At 42.1% G+C, this 18,719-nt stretch overlaps 1 protein-coding gene across 3 annotated transcripts in view; it reads left to right on the top strand.

Annotated features, from left to right (window-relative positions):
- The window catches only part of pcxb (pyruvate carboxylase b), a 297,628-nt gene that overhangs the window by 219,915 nt on the left and 58,994 nt on the right, over window positions 1–18,719 (top strand). For all 3 annotated transcript variants that reach the window (XM_084343541.1, XM_084343543.1, XM_084343542.1), the window contains exons 13-14: window positions 11,169–11,313; window positions 11,766–11,855. In XM_084343541.1, coding sequence (XP_084199667.1) covers window positions 11,169–11,313; window positions 11,766–11,855 — 235 coding nt within the window. The remainder of the gene's footprint in view (window positions 1–11,168; window positions 11,314–11,765; window positions 11,856–18,719) is intronic.

Here is an 18,719-nt window from a genome sequence, read left to right as displayed (position 1 = left end):
GGACGCCGATACAAAGATCCCATTAGATGGGATGCATTACTTTAACAGACGTAGGCCATTATCACCATGGTGGTAAAACTGGCTGTATTGCACGTTTTTGAAGTCTGTCAACTTAAGTAACCCTGAGGTAATAATGACTATGAACAGGAAAACGAGCTAAGCAGAAAGATATGAGCAGGGCTTTGACAACTTCTTTTTCAAAATGGAAAGAGACGTTATTATCCAAAATAAAACAGCAGACCCAAATGCATAAATTGGCCTTAAAAGGGTTTAAAGATGCAATATGTAAAGTTTCTGCGTTAAACGTGTAAAAACGAGTAGTAGAGTTTGTGGAGTGTTGTAGTTAAATTTTCCTAAACGTCTCCCAAAATGTTAAAATCCAGAGTAATCACTTGGTCTTATGCCTGAAGGAATTCGACAAAGGTGGCTAAATGTTACGAGAATAAAACTTTAAAACATTACCTTGTCTTTGAACATTTCTGCCTGAGTCGCGTAGATGGATTTTAATCAACAATGGTTGTTTAACGCTATTTACACCCTTTTGTTTTGATTGAGAGACCTGTAGTAGCAGAAATTACATGCTGTGCATTTAACTGGAAATAAAAGAAATCCAGCCTAATTTTCTTCAATCTAAATGTTTTATATGTACCCTCTGGTTAGAGCTGTTTTTGCCTTGTCACTGCCAAGAATATATTCTTCATGATATTCGACCCGGTCTTTGTGTTTCTTGTTATCACAAACACCCCAATCTGCTCTAGTGTGGGGAAACATTTGCTCCTGAGAGTGTTGACACTTCGGGAACATTTTGTAACACTGTCAGCCAAAACCTGACACAAAAAGTGTTGTTGAGGGAGTGATATTTTCAGCGTTCTATCAGCGCTCACTAATTAGACCGGCAAAAGGGTTGTTCATTATGCAGCTGCAGTGTTTCTATAGGAATATAAATTGAAGGTCACAATTTGAGCGTTCATCTCCAGCAGCACTATGGTTCCCTGTCTCTCTGCTTCAGTTCTTGCTGTTTGTCTTCTCAGTTCCTTTCTACTCTGTGATGCTGCTTCTTTTATGTGTGCTTCACCTTTAGGGTTTATATACTTTTGGTCCGTTGGTCTTTTTTACACCTCAATTGATTTCTCTTTTTATTTCACTGCTCCTCAGACTGTTTGAGCTGTATAAACCGTGGCCTCATACATAAAAGCAGACAGCCGCTGCATGTTGCTCTTCACAAAAATAGCAGAGCTCCTGATCTCTTTAAACCATGAGTCAGGACCCAAAGTGAGTCATTGTTGGGAAGGATACCAAGGAGAAGTCATTTGATATCAACAGTCCACAGTGATGGAAGGTAACTAAGTACATTTTACTCGAGAACAGTTTTTGCTGTGTGGCAGGGGCACACTGTGGGCTGTACTTGATCCCCAGCTGTGTTTGGATGGGTGGTGCATGTCAAAGCGGCATCCACATTGAATGCCAGGACACAAGGGTTCCCAGAAGCATGTTGCATTGTAGTTACATGGCTACTGTCCAAAGAAAAAAGCAACCGTAAGAATCCCTATTTGACCTAGAAACCCTGATCTCAGTGCTAAGTTAAACACCTGGTTGTATTGATAAGAAGGCAGGTTTTGTTACGTTCTGATCTGTTCACTCCTGTTTTGCCTCGGTTTTTATCACACTGCCTCTCTTTACCTCCTCCATAATTCCTTTCCTTATTCCTTTTTCCATTTTTTCTGGGAAAAATCCAGTAGCAGATCCACGTAGCATGGTCAAAGCGAGTTTTAGAGAACCAGTCGGTACGTTGATGGTGTCATTTTTCAGTATTTCCTTTCGAATTATAAGCTAAAGCTACTGCCAGTTTTAATAAAAGATCTGAATTACGTCTCATGATATGAGATGACGATTAAACCAAAGTTAATTTCAAACTGTTACATATTTTGCTTCAATATAATAAAGTTAAAGTGACCCTGACGGTTGAATGAAGTTGCAGGTAATTAGTAATGAGACACAATGAGTTTGTTATCCAAGCCTGGGTCTCCACACACTGAGGTCACAGCAAGACTGAGTTTCATGTTTCATTCCCGAGTTAAAAAACATTTTTGAAAAACTTTCATCTACCCCAGCCTGCTGTGAGTCTCTTCATTATAAATACAACACTGACTCTCTTTTTACAAGTTAGCATTCACGGCGCGTCCATGAAACCTGCTGCCGAGCCGGTGGTGGAGAAGATATTAAACTACACATCAGCTCGAAAACAAAAATGATATCTCACTTCTGACACGTCAACAAGCATCCGCTGACTTGAGTTACAGGCGGCCGACAGAACTGCCATTAGAAGTCGCTATCATCGAAACACACCGGCGGAGGCTTGTCTGCTGAACGGTGGACTAAAATGATCCAGCATGTGTATCCAAATTGAATTAATCATACTGCCAATAGAAAAAGTGCTCTTCTCTGTAACCTGTTTTTGTTGTCGACTATCAGCTCCTGCTATAATTTTAGACCAAATAGGTTCAGATTCTACTTTGGTGTGTGTCCATATGATGGGGAGTAGTAATAGTGTTTATTGAGCTGGGATCCCAGAGTGAAACTATGAAGTCCTAATGTTTGCTCAGGCTCTAAAAGGTTGAAGATCCCCTGCTGCTTTATGCTATTTCAAAACTCTCCGGAGGAGCTCTGGTTTAGTGGTTCGCTGCAAAAATGTTGCAAGATCGTTGATATGTATTTACAAAATCTGGGATAAGAGGTGCCGCAGTTTGCATCCAGATGTTTTTATATACGATGTGTAAAAGCATTACAGGATCTCAGTACCGACATCTGTCGTACTAAATCTCTCTCAATATCTCACCCAACATACTAAGAGAGACGATCAGTCGCAGCAAGTTCAAGTATAATTAACAGAGCAGACCAGACACCTGCTAACAGAGGCTCAGGCGACACACTCTGTGGGTTTGGAGTACATCACAAGTCGTTTAATGCGTCACAGGCCTACTGCTTAAGAAATCCCAAAATACCACTAAGTGGCTATCTGTTTTAATAAGCTTGTCTCACGGTCCCTGAAAGAGCCTGAGACAGCCTTATTTTAGCTAGTGCAGGCCGCCATTTGTTGAGTCACACGTTAGTTATGGCTCCTGGTGGTACAGACGCTGTATTCCAGCATGGTTATTTTAAGAATATTGAAAAATGAATTGTTATCGAATGAGTTATTTTGTGTAGGTGTCAATTTCTCTTACCCTTCTTGGTTTCCTACATTTCCCAGAATTACTTTTAGCCGTCCCCCGGAGAGCAGTTTGAACTCTGTGCATCAGCCGGGATTGACATGTAAAGTGGTTGGAGCCAGCGCTGTGTTTCAGAGCACTTGAGAAAACCTGTCAGTCCTTTTTAAGTCAAAACACAACTAATGTTGTAGTTGTAAAGCATTGCTTTCTGTTCCACTGCTGTTAGTGGGAAAGCAGTGGTTTTACAGTAAACGTTCTCTCTGTGAGCTACTGAAGGTTTTTTTTTGATATTTTGAGAAAAAGCCTGTCCTTTCTGGCAGCTGACTCAAAGAATTATTTACTGTTTTGGATCTGAAAAGAGTGTTCACCGATTGAACACTGTAGTTATTGTAGATTTTGACAACAGTGCTGCATTCTCCCCAATGGCATCCTTTGTTTAGATGTCTGGAAGGTTCAGCACCATGGCCAGAGGTCAACTAAGCTGAGGCACATCAAGAATGTCCTCCCATTACTGACTTTTAAAGTTTGTCTGCCACATCTCAGAGCTTAAAAAGGACTTTTCCTCCCTCCTCTTCTTTCTTTCATATTCTTGTGGTATAAAAATGATTTCACGAATAAATGAAGAATCACAGATGAATTAAAGGGGCACTATGTTAATATTAACACTATAGTGAAGTAATAATACGAACTCCATAACTGAATAAACAAGCTGTTCTCAGAGGAAAATGAGGTCACCAGAAGACTGTTTGCAGCTAGGAAGGTGGCAGGGTCTGCCACATGTAAACAAAGTAAAACAGTATGAACTTGTGTTGTCCTTTAAGGCCATTTTGTTTATTTAGGCATAAAAAAATCCGTCGGTGAAGTTATTTCTCTTCTGATTTAAAATGTGTTTCCGAGAACTACGTAGTGCACCTTTAACAAGGACTCTGACTCACATGCAAAACTGCCGTTGTCAAATTATTAATTCATGTTTCGGCAGATTTCTTCTTCCTATTACCTGATTTACATTTGAAATATTTCCCGGCACAGATCTGCTGATGAACTGGAAGGTGGAAATTGCTCTGCCGTGGGGCAGTGATAGGAGTTATTACTGGAAAGATCAGATTTTTTATTTCACTGAGGGAAAAAAGCCCCGTGGCAAATGTCAAACACTGATTCCAGATTTGATTTTTAGGCGCAGCCGTGAAATAGTCACACACGAATCTGTTATCTTTGTAATGCGAGGCTGCGAGACAAGAGTGTGCGAGAGAGACTAACCATTCAGACCACTTTTCCTTTTGGAAGTACAACATGTGCAGTATATTTCATGGCTGTAAGGGCCACTGGGACTGGATGAAGATGGTTGTCGTGATGAATAGTCATCGGCTGCTTTAAAGGTGCAATATCTAAGAAATGGCCACCGGTTGAATTTAAACAACTAGGGGCAGCAAATCACTAGAGTAACCGCTAACTGCTGCTAACTGTAGCCGCGGGTAGTTTGTAGGCTAAGTTAACCGTGCAGGTAGCAGTCGTTTTAGCTGACTCTGCCCGGACTGGGACCCCGGAGAATTGTAGCAGTTGTTTACTAGTGGACCATATTGAGGTAAAATGTGATTAGGGGCTAGCTGGATAGCATGCTAACATCAATAGATATCCCTGTAACACAATACATGGACGTCTTTGAAATAGCGTCAAAGCTGTTTTTTCTTCACATCCCGTTGATAAATTTACTTATTTTCTGAATGTTTTAAACTAAAATACTTCCATAGTGCACCTTCAATCAAAGGAAATACAGTGAAAATTGCAGGGCAGAGAATTGAAGAAGCAAATGGAGACGATCGTGAGCGCTGTCGCTGCTCATTGACCTGCTCATTCTTCCTTAATAGATGCAGCCAGAGAGGGATGCAAAGACAAGAGAGGACACAAAGGCATTCACACGGTGGCTGCCCTGCTGTCCTCCAGCCATCGAACCAATTGGCGTGCACCGTCATAAGATAATCGACAGCCAACTGAGAGCAAAAACATCTCGGCAGCGTGATGCTGGGTCCGTTTGTGCGCGCGTGAACATTTGTTTTCCTTCTCCATCTACACGCGTGCCACTGTTTGTTTGACTGGTGCATTTCAGGCCTCGGGATCAGGAGAGTTGAATTGTAAATGTTTGAGTTTGTGTGTGTCGGCTCGTGGCTGCCTTTGGGTTGGTGTGAAGAGCAGAGGTGGGTGTGTTTGTTTGGGGTATTTCTTGTCTTGTCTGCTTGAGTAAATTTGTAGCTGATACGAGTGTGAGAGGTCCCCTACACGTCTATGTGTGTGTGCACATTGGCTCCTCAGGCTGAGCGTGTGTGTGTGTGTGCGTCGATCTTGTTTATGTGTCCGGGCCAGTGGTTAAGGCGTGACGGATGGGGAAAGGGAAGACAGAGGAGGAGAGGAGAGAAAAGACGAATGACCTGACAGCTCCCCTATTCAACCCCTAATCACAGAGGGAGCGTGGAGGCTGCGTGTGACAGAGGGAGGCAGTGTTTGTGTTGGGGGAGGCGAGGGGGGGGGGATCAGGTGTGTGTTGTGTATTTGTGTGTAATGCCGAGCGCTTTTAGAAATGTCTCTACATCTGCCCCTGTACTGTCTCTTACGCTTTCTATTCTTGAACAGTCTTAGATAAAGCGTCTCTATATTTGCCTCGAGATATTAAAAAAATTGAACCAACAAATATAAAGTCTAGCGTGTGTGCCGCATGAGAGAGAAGAGGAAAATGTTTGTGATCACCACAAAGATGCTTTTTGAAGACACGGGTCTGTATTCTGTACTGCAGAGGGCCTGATCCCTACCGGGAGCGAGAACAGAGCAGCACTGTTTACAAGGGAGCTTTGGGGTGAGCAGGAATCCAGGTGAGCTGTAGATCAGAGACATCCCACCAACACAGGATTTTGGTTTTATAGGCAGACATCAGGATATGAAATCTAATTTAAGCCAATACAAGGAGCCAGTGGAGGAAGTGCAGGGATCAGTGTGAGGTCCCGTGTTTCTGGGTTCAGTTAGACGAGACTTCTGCTATTCAGCTGCATCAGTAACAGGTCTGTGTTACAACCATGGCTCCGTGTGTTTGATGTGTTTCATACATGCAGCATTCATTCTCGTGACACGCTCAATGTCCCGCCCACAACACTATCTGATTGGTTACACAACACAAGTAATAGCCTCTCAACATGGAAAAATTTAATCTGCAGAGTAACTTGTAACTAAAGCTTTCAAATAATAATAAATAAATAAATAAAATAAAGTAGCAGAAAATGGAAATACTTAAGGGACCCTTAAAATTGTACTTGAATAAATTGTAGTCAGATCCATCACTGGTTATTTAGTTGTACATTTTAACACTAAGATTCTTATTTTGACTGCATTTTTACTCAATGTTTCTAAATATCAGTTATCAGTCTCCTAGATTGAATGAAAATCTGTAGTAATGTAATAGTAAATAATAAGCAGAGTGTTCTTGAATTTGATCTGCAGGGTTCACAAAAACAGCCCTTTCTTCGACCTTTCTATCATCACAAGTTCATCTTTTACTTGACATTTGCAGAGAACAGTGGCCCCAATGACCTCGTGCCATATTGCAAGGCAGCATTTGACGCACACCCTGACCCTGAACTTGACCTGGGTCTCCTATGTATTTATATCCAGAGTCAGCCCCAAGTGTTCTCATATTGATTTGAAAAAAACATAATATGAAATTGAGCGTGTGTGGGAAGATGGTGCGTCTAAAGGTCCAGATTAGTGTCAGTGAAGGTGGAGACTTGACTTCAGGCTTGAATACAGCTGGGGTTTATACTGGCACTCCTGAAGCAAAGGCAAAAGAAGAGGATTTGTGTAAAATATCAGCTTGTATATGAAAACATAGGAGCCACCTTGACATTATGATTGATTTCCAGGTGTAACCACAATCCCCTTCATCCCTTCAGAGAGAATATGCCCATGTTGTACCATGTCCACATCCCCAGCAGCTCCAAACACGACAGTGTTTAATTTGCCTGCTACTTTAAAGCTGTAAAATTTTACACACACAGAAAAAGTAGGAGCAGTCTGGAAGGTAACACCTGTTACTGTTTTGTTTTTTTTCCCCCCGCCTACTCGTCTGATTTGCGAAGTGAAAAATGACATCCAATCCCTGTGCAGACAGATTGTAGACAACGAGAACACATAAAATAGCAGGTGATGTATTTTTTTACCTCTCCAAGATATCCAGACTGCATTTTACTGTCAGGTGTAAATTCAGTCTATTAAATCTGGATGCAGGATGTCAATTTTGGCACTCCTGAAGCAAACAATTACGATAAATGATGTTAGCATTTTCAGCACATTGCTAAAATCGAACTAATATAAAGTGAAACAAAGAACTTTTAGCGACCTGAAACCAGCAGATGCCCCGCGCCCAGAGTCAGAGTGTTTAAAGGTGGCTTTGTGTTGAGCTGACTCGTGTTTGCGGTCGAGCCAGCGGCCCGGGACATCAATACTTACCTAACTGTGTTACTTTGGCGATCATCAGTGAAGCTGATTGCAACAAGAGTGATAACGACCGGCTCTGAGCAGAGAAGCAATAAAACAGCCTTTTCGAGCGCTGTGTGAATAAAAATGGGGATTGTCCAACCTGAAAATAGGTACATCTGGTACTTTTTGCACCAAAATGAGACGGTGACTTCTGACTTTGAGCCTTGCGTGCGTGCGTCCGTGCGTGCGTGTGTGTGTGTGTGTGTGTGTGTGTGTGTGGGCTGAATTGTTCGCCATCATGGAGAGCGTGGGTGTCCTTAAATGAGCCTACGAGGACATGAATCCACACTGAGACGTGTTTACTTTCCTACTAAAACTAATAGAGTACTGGAAGGTGTGTGTGTGTGTGGACAATCTGCATTTGAGAGCAGGAGCCAGTATCATCACTGAAGAGTGTGTGTGTGTGTGTGTGTGTGCTTGCGTGTGTTTTGCATGCTGCGTGCATCGCTCTGAGAGCTGTAGCCAGGCGAGTGTTACGGGGCATCCAAATCAGGGAAGGGCCTCTGTAGTGTGTGTGTGTGTGTGTGTGTGTGTGTGTGGTTGTGTGATATCACTGAGAACAGGATGAAGAATGAGAGAAAAATGCTGAAGAGCTGCTGAGCGGTGGAAAGTGTGTGGGGGATTTTTTTGGAGTGTGTGTTTCACATCATTAGGGTAAAATAAGGAGAAAGAGTAAAGAGACTTTGTGTGTGTGTGCGTGTGTTAGTGTGCGTGGTAGCCACAGGCATACAGAGCAGCCTGATAATGAACACATTGATCTGGTACAGGGGAGAGGGAAAGGACAACCCTTCGTGTATTAATGGTGTCTATTTTCCCTCTCCATTGTTTTTGAGTCTTTCATTAATAGCGGCTGTTGCAGTTATTTGTCTCTCATTCCCCGTCTCTGCCCTCCTCACGTTTATTCTTTATTTATACCTTTTGATTGATTTTCGCCCCTAATGCTCACTTATTAAGTTTGTTTACACGTATGAATTATAAATGAAGATGGCATCAAACGCAGAAAAATGAGGGAGAATTCCAGACGTGTGCAGGTGAAACGTTGAAACGCCTCAAGGTCCAGTAAAAATACAAAACCTCTCCTGCTCGGCTTTTTTTTCCTACATTTTTTCACTTTTTGTTGTACTGTGTTCGTTTCCAACCTCTACCTGCATCCTTGCGGTAGTGTAAATGAGGAAAATATTCGCTGTCGGTAAAGACCTCTGGGATACAAAGAAATACTTTTATTTTCTCAGACATAAAATCATGCCTCTAAAGGGAAATGGTTCAGGATTTTCTCAACATGCATAATTGCTTTCTTGGAGAGCATCGGATAAGGTGGTTAATACCACTCTGACGTTTGTATGGTGAATATAATGCTACTTCTAGTAGGGTTAAAAGCTAGCCGGGCTGTGTCCAAAGGTCCCCCGAGCAGCACTTTACACATTGTTTTTTAGTAAGTTCACAAACGAGTAAAGTGAGGTAAAGCTGCTGTTGGTGTCGATTTAGCTAACTCACTGTCTGTTTTGCAATTAGAAACCCCTTTCCTTACCTACAGTAAACAGCTTGCGTTGCCAATCTGCATTTGGCTGTCCTTTAGTCAAAGCTCTTATTTTGAAATGAATCATAGGAATGTACACACCGATTTCACACGGCTGCGTCTTTTTCTCAAGGACGAAGGCATGTTAGGCAGTGGAATACACTTTCATACAATTAAGTTGGCGGATGCTATAAATAAGAAAATGAGACGTCTGAAGGTTTCTGTAGGAGTTACAGCGTTCAGCAGAAATCTCTTTCTGTTTTGGTCCACAGCTTGTAGCCCAGGGCTTGGCAGTGCAGCACAGCTATGTGAATCCCTGGGCTCTCTTCTCTTTCTCCTCTCCAGCTCTCCTCCCTGTAGCAGGAGGCTGAGAATACAGTGTCATCTTGTGTGTGTTTCTTGCCTGCGTGCCTCAGACAATACAATCCTCTCTCCTCGCTGGGAATATGAATGCCTGGAAAGACACACACACACTTTGTCTCTTTTTTCTCTCAATATTAATGGTGCTCTATACGTCGACGAAGCAGATGTCTCTTTCATCTGCTGTAGCTTCCTCTCTGGAATTTCCTTTGTCAACCGAATCTGTTTCTCGTGCGTTTATTTGCACCCCTAATAAAGAAGCATAGATGTAAAGCACTCTGCGCTCACTGTTTCAATTATTATTGTATACATCTTATTCTGGCTCCATTGGCATGACCAACATGCTTGTTGTTCGCCCGAGCACATTGATCTCTCCGCTAGGCTACAACTCCCCCTGTCTCAGTGGCGGTAATGAGGTATGTGTCTGTGTGGTTTGTTTATCGCCCAGCTCTCCTCTCCCAATTATGGGATTCCTGAGTGATTGTGTTGCAGCAATTATTTCAAGTCACTCTGGGCTTGACTGTCAGCTAAACGCCCAAATTGTGGTTGTAAATTCAGTCCATCTGTCGGTTATATATTTTGTACGTGTGCGCATGTACTTTTTTTGTATCCTTACTTATGGACAATATGTTTAGATACTGCGGGTTATATTACATCCGGACCTATGAGTCCCAGGAGGTCCTTGCTCTAAGTGCATTTATAAATAAAAGGGATAGTCGCATGCTGGGTCATGAGTGGCAGCTGTTTTCTTCTCCTTCAATGCCACTTAAGACTCTGGCATTTTGAGTCATACGCAGAGAGACTTTTAGCAAACTTTAAGAAATAATCTTTTCACACAGTTTACGTTCCTTCACTTCCTACCCTCCCCTGGGGGCATTAAACAGCGACAAACACATCTAAAGCCTCTCTAAGAATATATTAGCATATCCTCCTTTCACTCAATCCCTCAAACTAACACTCCCTCGATTCCCTTCTCTGCTTCTCTTTCGACTAATCTCTCCCCACTTCCCTTTTTCTGTCAGTCTCCCTCCCATTTTTCGCATTCTCCACCTCCAATAACAATCTCTCCTCTACCCGCGTTGTTAAGACGGGGCTTACGAGAGTGGGAAAAAAATAAAAATAATAAAGCGGCAACAAATCAAGTTATGAAATTAACTCCAACAATTACATCTCTTTCCTCTCTCTTCATTTCTCATTCGCACTCCCTCTCTGTGTTTATTCGGAGAGCTTAATTGGCGTGATAATTCTTTTGAGGCGAACGAACAACAAAATAGAAATGGATTGTAATTACTTTCAACAGTTGACTCTCTCCCTCTTCCCTGTGTGTGTGTGTCTGTCTGTGTTTGTCTCTTGAAGCTGAGACTAAGCAGTGTTTAACGTTCTGTTATGTAAATGTGGTTATGTGACGCCGCTATTTGTGGGTTTACCAATGTGCTGGTTAATCTTTGTGTGCACTTTCACAAATATCTTCACCAAGCTCCTCTATATTGTTTTGTTGTTTTCTTCTCTGTACTATACGCCAACGAAATTAAAAGTCTCCTTCTCTCTACCCGTCTCTCCATCTCTAGACCAACATCCCGTTCCTCCAGAACGTTCTGTCCAACCACCAGTTCCTCCACTCCACCGTGGACACCCAGTTCATCGACGAGAACCAGGAGCTCTTCAACCTCAAACCCACTCAGAACAGAGCCCAGAAACTCCTGCATTACCTGGGTCAGTGTTTAAAAATCGCAGATCAACTCAATGATTAATATTGTTGTGCACAGTTCAAAGATTTGTAGTCACTGTGTGATAAATATTGTTCAAGCTGTTTGTATGCCGCACGAATGACTATTTTTAGCAGCGTCCTGGTTCCCTCTACACAAAGCCTATGGGATTTTTATATTGAATTTTGGATTATTGCAGTAAAACACATTTTGTTCAAGGAGATAATCTTCACAAATGAGCACCACTTTTATTTATTTTATTTATTTATTTTTAAAGCGTGTATATATAGTAATGATTCACTTCACACTAACTAATATTAACTCAAAGATGAACACAAACAGGGGACCGGCCTTGGACCGCTGTTTTATCGCCCTCATTATTTTTATTTTATTATTCTTTACTGCACATTATTGTTACGCATCTGACATATTATTCTCTATTTTTACACTCGTATCCAGGTCATGTGATGGTAAATGGACCAACCACCCCCATCCCAGTCAAGGCTAAGCCTTCCTCCACAGACCCCGTCATCCCTCCCGTCACCATGGGTGAGTCGAATGCAGTTCAGCCTCTCACAGTGCATTGTGCATCTTCACACACACATTCTGCTACCCCCCAGTCACAACTCCTAAGATACCTTTTTATAAATGAACAATCAAAGTTGAGATTTTACACTGCGCTTCAGCAGTGAAGTAATTAAATCCCTGTTTTCACAGTGTAGGGTAACTGATAATTGAATACTATATTAAAACCTATAAAAACAAGTGTTGTCACTAGAGAATGTCATGTACTGTTACCATTATAACTTCCAGATGCATCATCCTTATTGCATTTATTACATCTGGACTAATTTAGCAAGGCAACGCCGCTGCAAGGGTGAGGGGTTTCATTTCCCCCAAGGCACCCGTGCTAAAAATGTAAACACTTGTGGATCCGTAGGGCACTTTGGATAAAAGCACCCGCCGAATGACAAATGGGCTGTCGAACAGTCTGATAGCTGTAGGCGCAAAGGCCTTCCTAAATGGCTCAGTTTAGCACTCGGGGAGGAGAAGAGGTTCTGGCCCAGAGTGCCTGGCTGAGCTGTGAGTACAGCGGTGAGAGGGTGCAGTTCATTGTTTGTGAAGGCAGAGGTTCTGTGGCTCTCACCTCGCTCTGCACCAGCACCCCTGGAGTCTCGCAGGAAAGGCCGACGGCCAAGCTCGGCTCTTTGAGGAGCATGTTGAGCCACTTAAAGTCTCTGGAGTCGGTTCTAGGTTTCTTTTTTCTTGCCTACACTGAGCGTATTGTCTTTTTTTAAATGATTATGCAGCTTTTATCAGCATAAAAGATAAAATTAAATATTTTCATGTTGCGGGGCAATTAGCTCCCAAAAGAAAAACCTTTTTTGCTAGTGTTATTTCTGTTCCCCTGGAAAAACACAGGGTTTCACTACTAACTGGAAAAAGAAGTCAGTAAACTCCCATATATATCCCAATAGTTTACTACTCCAGCAAATTGGCTGACCCTTAGTAATGACCTAGCAACAGACACAAATTCGAGTCCCTGTTGCCATTAGCTGACGTAAAGATATCGGTTGAAAAAAGCATTTTTTCTGTGGACAAATTTAGCTACTACATCCGCAAATTTCACATGCAGTAATTAAGCTAGTAGTGCCGATACACCCTGCCAGAGGCATTATAGAGACATTATATAGCCTGTGGCCCTTCTCACTCAGTGGATGAAGGATTGAGATTAACCTTTATCATCTCTTTTAGGAGAAATGTGTCTTTGGCAAATATAGAGAAGACTATCAACATACTGTACAAGCACACATGTACAATCAAACTACAGTAACATACAGTATCCCACATACATCAATAGATAAAAGAAAAAATCGCACATCAAAAAAGTATATATGCACAATGCAGGAGCGTCAAGTAACATCAAGGCTAAACAAAACTCCTGTGTATTCCAAACATTTCCAATAACTCCAGAGCTTTGTAAAGCCCCAAAGTCAAAATTAATTGAAAACATTCATTTCAAAAGCTTTTTATCGAACCAGATATTCTCCTTCAATCCATATTTGTTGGCGTTTGGCCTTTCAAAAACTGCACACAAGGGAGGCACACACCTGCATCAGTGGGGCGGTCTAAAAGTAATCTAACAGCACCATAAACTCCTAAATGACTTTATATCCATGTATGGGAGAGCTTCAGCAAAGTTAAAGTTCGGAAATTGAACTGAGCTCTTCAAATACTGACGCTTTGGGCTGGCCGGCCTGACCTACCAACCCAAAGTGTCAGCATCTGACAAGTTGGAAATGAGACTCGGCAATCAACTATCTTACAAATTGAAATTCTGGTATCGAGACGACCTTAGCTTGAATACTGATGAAATACTAATTCTACAATAATAGTAATATGTGCTCAGTTTTACTATGACATGTTGTAAAAAAAACCTAAAAATATCAAGAGAAATTGGCTCATTCTCCTTGATGTCACAGCCTGTGATGCACTGCGCTCCAAGGTTCAGGGCACAAACTGGCATGAATTTCTGCAGCTGCTCCTTTTGACAGCAACAAAAATAGTCAGCTGTATCAATATGACGTGTTTATCAGCCCCCCGTACCGCCTCAGCACATACGCCGGCGTGCCCACTGAACACGTATTTATAAAAAAAATAATGTGAATATTATGAATCATAATCAAGCATAACTAATCAAATGTGACATCTAAAACCTGTGCACAGTAGAACGGAATAATGTGCGGTGTTTGTGTACGTCTGCATGTGAGTGAGTGTTTCTCCACGTGTTAACCCCCCACTTCTGTCTACTTATGCAAATCTTGTGTCGACAGCTTTCATTGCCATTGGGGAGCTCACATCCACACCTGTGCACAAACTAGCAAAGAAATGCGCTACACTGAGCAGGTATTCTATAGGGAGACACACCCCACCTCCACTTACCTACTGTACGCGGACAATGAGTTGGTTATATGCAGCACAGGCACGCACGGAGGCATACCTAAAGCCTAGTAATGAGATTTGTAATGTGCTTATATCCTTTCTTTCATTCAACGGAGGGATTGAGAGAAGAGAGGGATTAGGCCTGTATTATCACACTCTGTGGAGGGAGGGACAGGGGCAGGGAAGGAGAAAGGGGTTATGAAAGGAAAAGAGAGAGAGGGTGTGGGCAGCGTATAATCCCTACATGTATATGTAGAGGAAATGGTCAGGTGGACGTATTTGATGGATGGATAAATTAGAGGAAGATGTGTAAGGATGGGAAAGAGAGTGGGGAGAACTTTTACTGTGTGCCACCCACAGAGAAGAGAGGATCAAAGATCAGAACAACTCAAAACATCAGATAAGGAAAAAGAGGGAGAACTTTCGGAGTTCCCTCAACGCAGCGTACTTCAGAAAGATGGGCCGAGGATGTCCTGACAGAACCTGTTAAGTACTCAAAGGCCATTATTTTCTAATTAGGATTTGTAGTCTAAAACGTTCCCTCTGAAGGCTGATCGCTGCTGGTTCATCGATGGTGTAGGAAGTACACCTTGTTCCAATTATTGTCTGGATTTATTTAATGGAGGACATCTAGAGGTTAATCACCAGATGCCTCTGAGCTAGCTTTAGGAGGGATGACTAATAAAAGTGACGGACTGCTTCCCTCCTCCCAGCTCTGCACCGTATTTCCATTCTAAGGATTAAAGCAGGAGGGTAGTTTGCAGCACAATATGCAAAATACGTGCAAAAATGGACCTAATAAATTTGTTTTCCTTTCTCGTTTTTGTGTTTTTGATGCTTTCGTTAGCCGTCTTCAAACAGAAAGAGCTGTCGCCTGCGCCTCTCATTTATTTCATGTTTATTTCTTTTACTTTACTTTTTGTTTAGGTCCAAAACTCATTTTCAGGTAGCTTTAAAAATGAGTCATCATGAGTCTTCAATTTGGCTTTCTGAAGCCTGAAGATACTCTGGATTTTCTTCAGGCATGTGTGTACTGCAAAGTAACTTTCTTTACTGCTTTGTTCTTCTCTGTTCTAAGAAACATTTCTCTTGGTTGTTTGTTTCACACTTCCCATACAACTTTGTGGAAGAAAACAAATTCTGTATCTTTCACAGTACTGCCAGTCTAAGGTTTTTTGCACAGGCAGTATTATAGCAGTTATGGTAGCAAGCAAGCAATACATAAATGCAAATTTAATGTAGATGCTTTGTTGCGGTGTAAGAAAAGAATATCTTATTCAAGATATAACTACTTTTAAAGGGGCACTTTACCCCAAAATCAAAACTGCATATTTTTCCTCCTACCTGTAGTGCTAATCATCTATTTTTTTTGTGTGAGTTGCTAAATTATGAAGATATCAGCAGCTAACTAAGCTACTTAAGCTTGCTAATGGCCGATATCTCCAAAACTCGGCAACTTGCACTAAAACAATCTAGATGGATAAACAGCGCTAAATGTAAGGGAAAAAATTGTATTTTAGATTTTGGGGTGAACTGTCCCTTTATCCTGTAAAGGCTTAATTGATTATTGATCGACTGTTTCAGTACACTTGACCTGATAAAGCATTAATTAGCGGGCCAACCAGGATCGGCCTATTAAAAGCATCCTACACTCAAAGATACAAGACATTTAACAGACATCAGCTCAGTACGGCGACAAGCCAAGTGAGTTTGTGTCCCTACACAAATTGCAAATAAAGAAAACGCCTCAAAGCACCGCAGCTCGCTCTATCAAGTCACATTAGCTGGTGTTGCAGAGCTGGAGGAGATGAGTGTAACACAAGGACCAGACAGGTGAAGGATATCGAGGGAAGAAGTATGTGATGACACCAGCCTGGAAGGAAGAGGAGTGAAGTGCAAAAGAAGCTAGGGAGTGGGAGTGAGGTGTTTTTCAATGCAAAGAAAGAGTGTGCGTTTCTGTGCAAGTGGGTCAATTGTCAAGCTCAGCAGCCGCCTGGGACTTGTATCTCTTTACTACTCTTTGTGTCTGCCCGGCGCGATACGATACGCACACAAATCCACTCAAACGCTGGCTACCTTCCTGTAGGAAGCTGTCACACGCATAGGCCATTGTTTAGTCCCTGTAGTCCCAGTACAGATGCCCTCATTTTCCACTGTATTGTGATGAGGCGTATGTGTAAGAGAGTGGTGAAAAAAACATAGAAAGCAAGTTTGTAAAACTGAACAAGTGTGAGAGTGGAAGTGGGACTTTGACTATAAATAATTTTTTTATGTGTTTGTGTGTGTGGTGTGCTCCCCAGTCGCTGTATTACACACAGATCCTGATGATAAGTTCAAAGTGCCTGTATCTATTTGCAACGGCAATGTGATTCACAGAGCTCATCTAGCCTGTGTGTGTGCATGTGTGGATAAATGTGTGGATAAGTGTGTGTGTGTGTGTCTGTGTGTGTGGAGTTCATTTTGCTCATGCTGGCCTTGGAGACAATTATAGCAGAGATCATTTGTTTTCAAGGATGAGGTACAACAATAAAAGGTTAAGAGAGAGAGAGAGAGGAAGTAAGATGGAGGGGAGAGAGGGACAGAGGGTTGGAGGACAACTAGGCAGGCAGATAGTACCTCATTAACTAGTCTAATTGATTGATGATTGTTCACACTGCAGCAAAAATAGATCCCAATTCCACTTCCAATATTTGAATGCCTCTGGTTGTGCTTGTGTTCAATTGCCAGGCATGGAGCGAAGAGGAAGGGGGGATTAGGATAGAAGGTTGGTTAGAGCAGCTCCCACAGAGCGATGTCTCTGCCATGTTCAACTTGTTTGTTTTTGAGGACTATTTAGTTGTTATGGACTGGGAATGCCAGTATCTGTCTTGGGGATTCAGCAGTGATTGTTATTCCTCCTTGTAGAGGCTTTTAGGAGACAGTATGCTTTGACACTGTACCTGACATCACAGTCTTATAAGCTAACCAGAAACACTCATCTAATGCCAACACGTCCAACAGTCTTCATCCTGGGCTCCTCAGGGAGAGGATCCTGCCGGGTTTCTGAAACACTCTTAATGGATGTTGCTCTGTGTAGTTTACCTGTTTCTAGTTCATCTGTCAGTTTGTGTTACTACTGTCTTATACTTAGCCACACTAGCAGCATAGCTGCATGGATGGCAATCTCAGTCTGACGCTTTGGTCCACTCTGAAGTATCACAACCACGACTGGATGGACTGCCATGAATCCATAGAGACATTTATGGTCTCCAGAGGATGAATCCTGGTGGCTTTGGGGATTCCCTGATATTAAATCTAGCCCCAACAGCAGGTCAACATTGTCACTTATCCATTGAAATATCTCAACATCTGCTGGATGGACTGGCGCTTATTTTTGTACAGACATTCAAGGTTTCCAGAGGATGAATCCTTATTACTTTTGAGGATACCCTGATATTTACATTTAGCATCATATTGAGGTTCACAAATGTGGTTTTGAGTGAAACTATTGGATGGATTCCGATTACATGTACACACATTCATGTTCCCCACAGATGAATTGTGATAGCTTTGGCTACTTAGCAACTTGTAGCATGCTAACAAGCTAAACTAAGGAAGTGAGCTTGGGGACTATTATACCAGCTGAACATCAGCATGCTGACGTTATAAGTTTGCTTGCAGCACTGCTGTTTCTGACTTCACCTTCACAGGGCCACTAGCATGGATGTAGACTCTTTACTGTAGTCTTGTTTTGTGCTGCTTTGGCTGCTGCATACACAAACATGCCTGTTGGAAAGGTTTTAGACAAAAAATATTTCTGGAAATATATAAAACATAGCAAGATGTCAAAGAACATAGATTAGAAATGCTAGAAATAAACATGTATAAATTCAATATGATCCATCTGGAGCTGCCTCCACACTTTGGAAAATAGAATATGAATACCATATATGCTCCACTCAAAATCTGTGACACCATGACAGCTCTCTGATTGCTACGGTCGTGAGACACTTGACAGCCAAAAACAGACTTGCAGGCCAAATGAGAAATTAGGCATCTGAAAAGTGCAGCAGCAGCCATGCTGAAACCAGTTCACCTTCAGGTGGAAACTATGCAGTACCACGCTCACTGACTTATTTCACTAAACAGTAGCTGCTTACTTTATATAGAAAACAACAGCTATATGAGTCACTGTCAGCAGGAGAAATCCATTTTCACAAATGGGTGGGTGGTGTGTCTAATAAGCCGGCTGCTGTGCTTATTCCTGCGTTCCTTTATAGTCGATCTACTTGAGCCGAGGTTGATTGGAGCGGCGATGAGAGGCAAAGGCGTCCACCTAATTAGCAGAAGTTTTGACAAGCACTGCCCTGTTAAGAGCACAACTTGAAAGACGGACTGTTTAAATAACATCAGTTTACCTGCTCGCCTGGTGTCCTGTTAAAGTGGTTTAAATCATCTCTCCTGCCACACACTTAAGCAGCGTTTAAAGTC

This window comes from Pagrus pagrus, assembly GCF_965226575.1.
Source record: "Pagrus pagrus genome assembly, chromosome: 22".
Lineage (NCBI taxonomy): Eukaryota > Metazoa > Chordata > Actinopteri > Spariformes > Sparidae > Pagrus > Pagrus pagrus.
The sequence above is the reverse complement of the archived record's forward strand: the minus strand, read 5'-3'. Positions and strand labels throughout refer to the sequence as shown.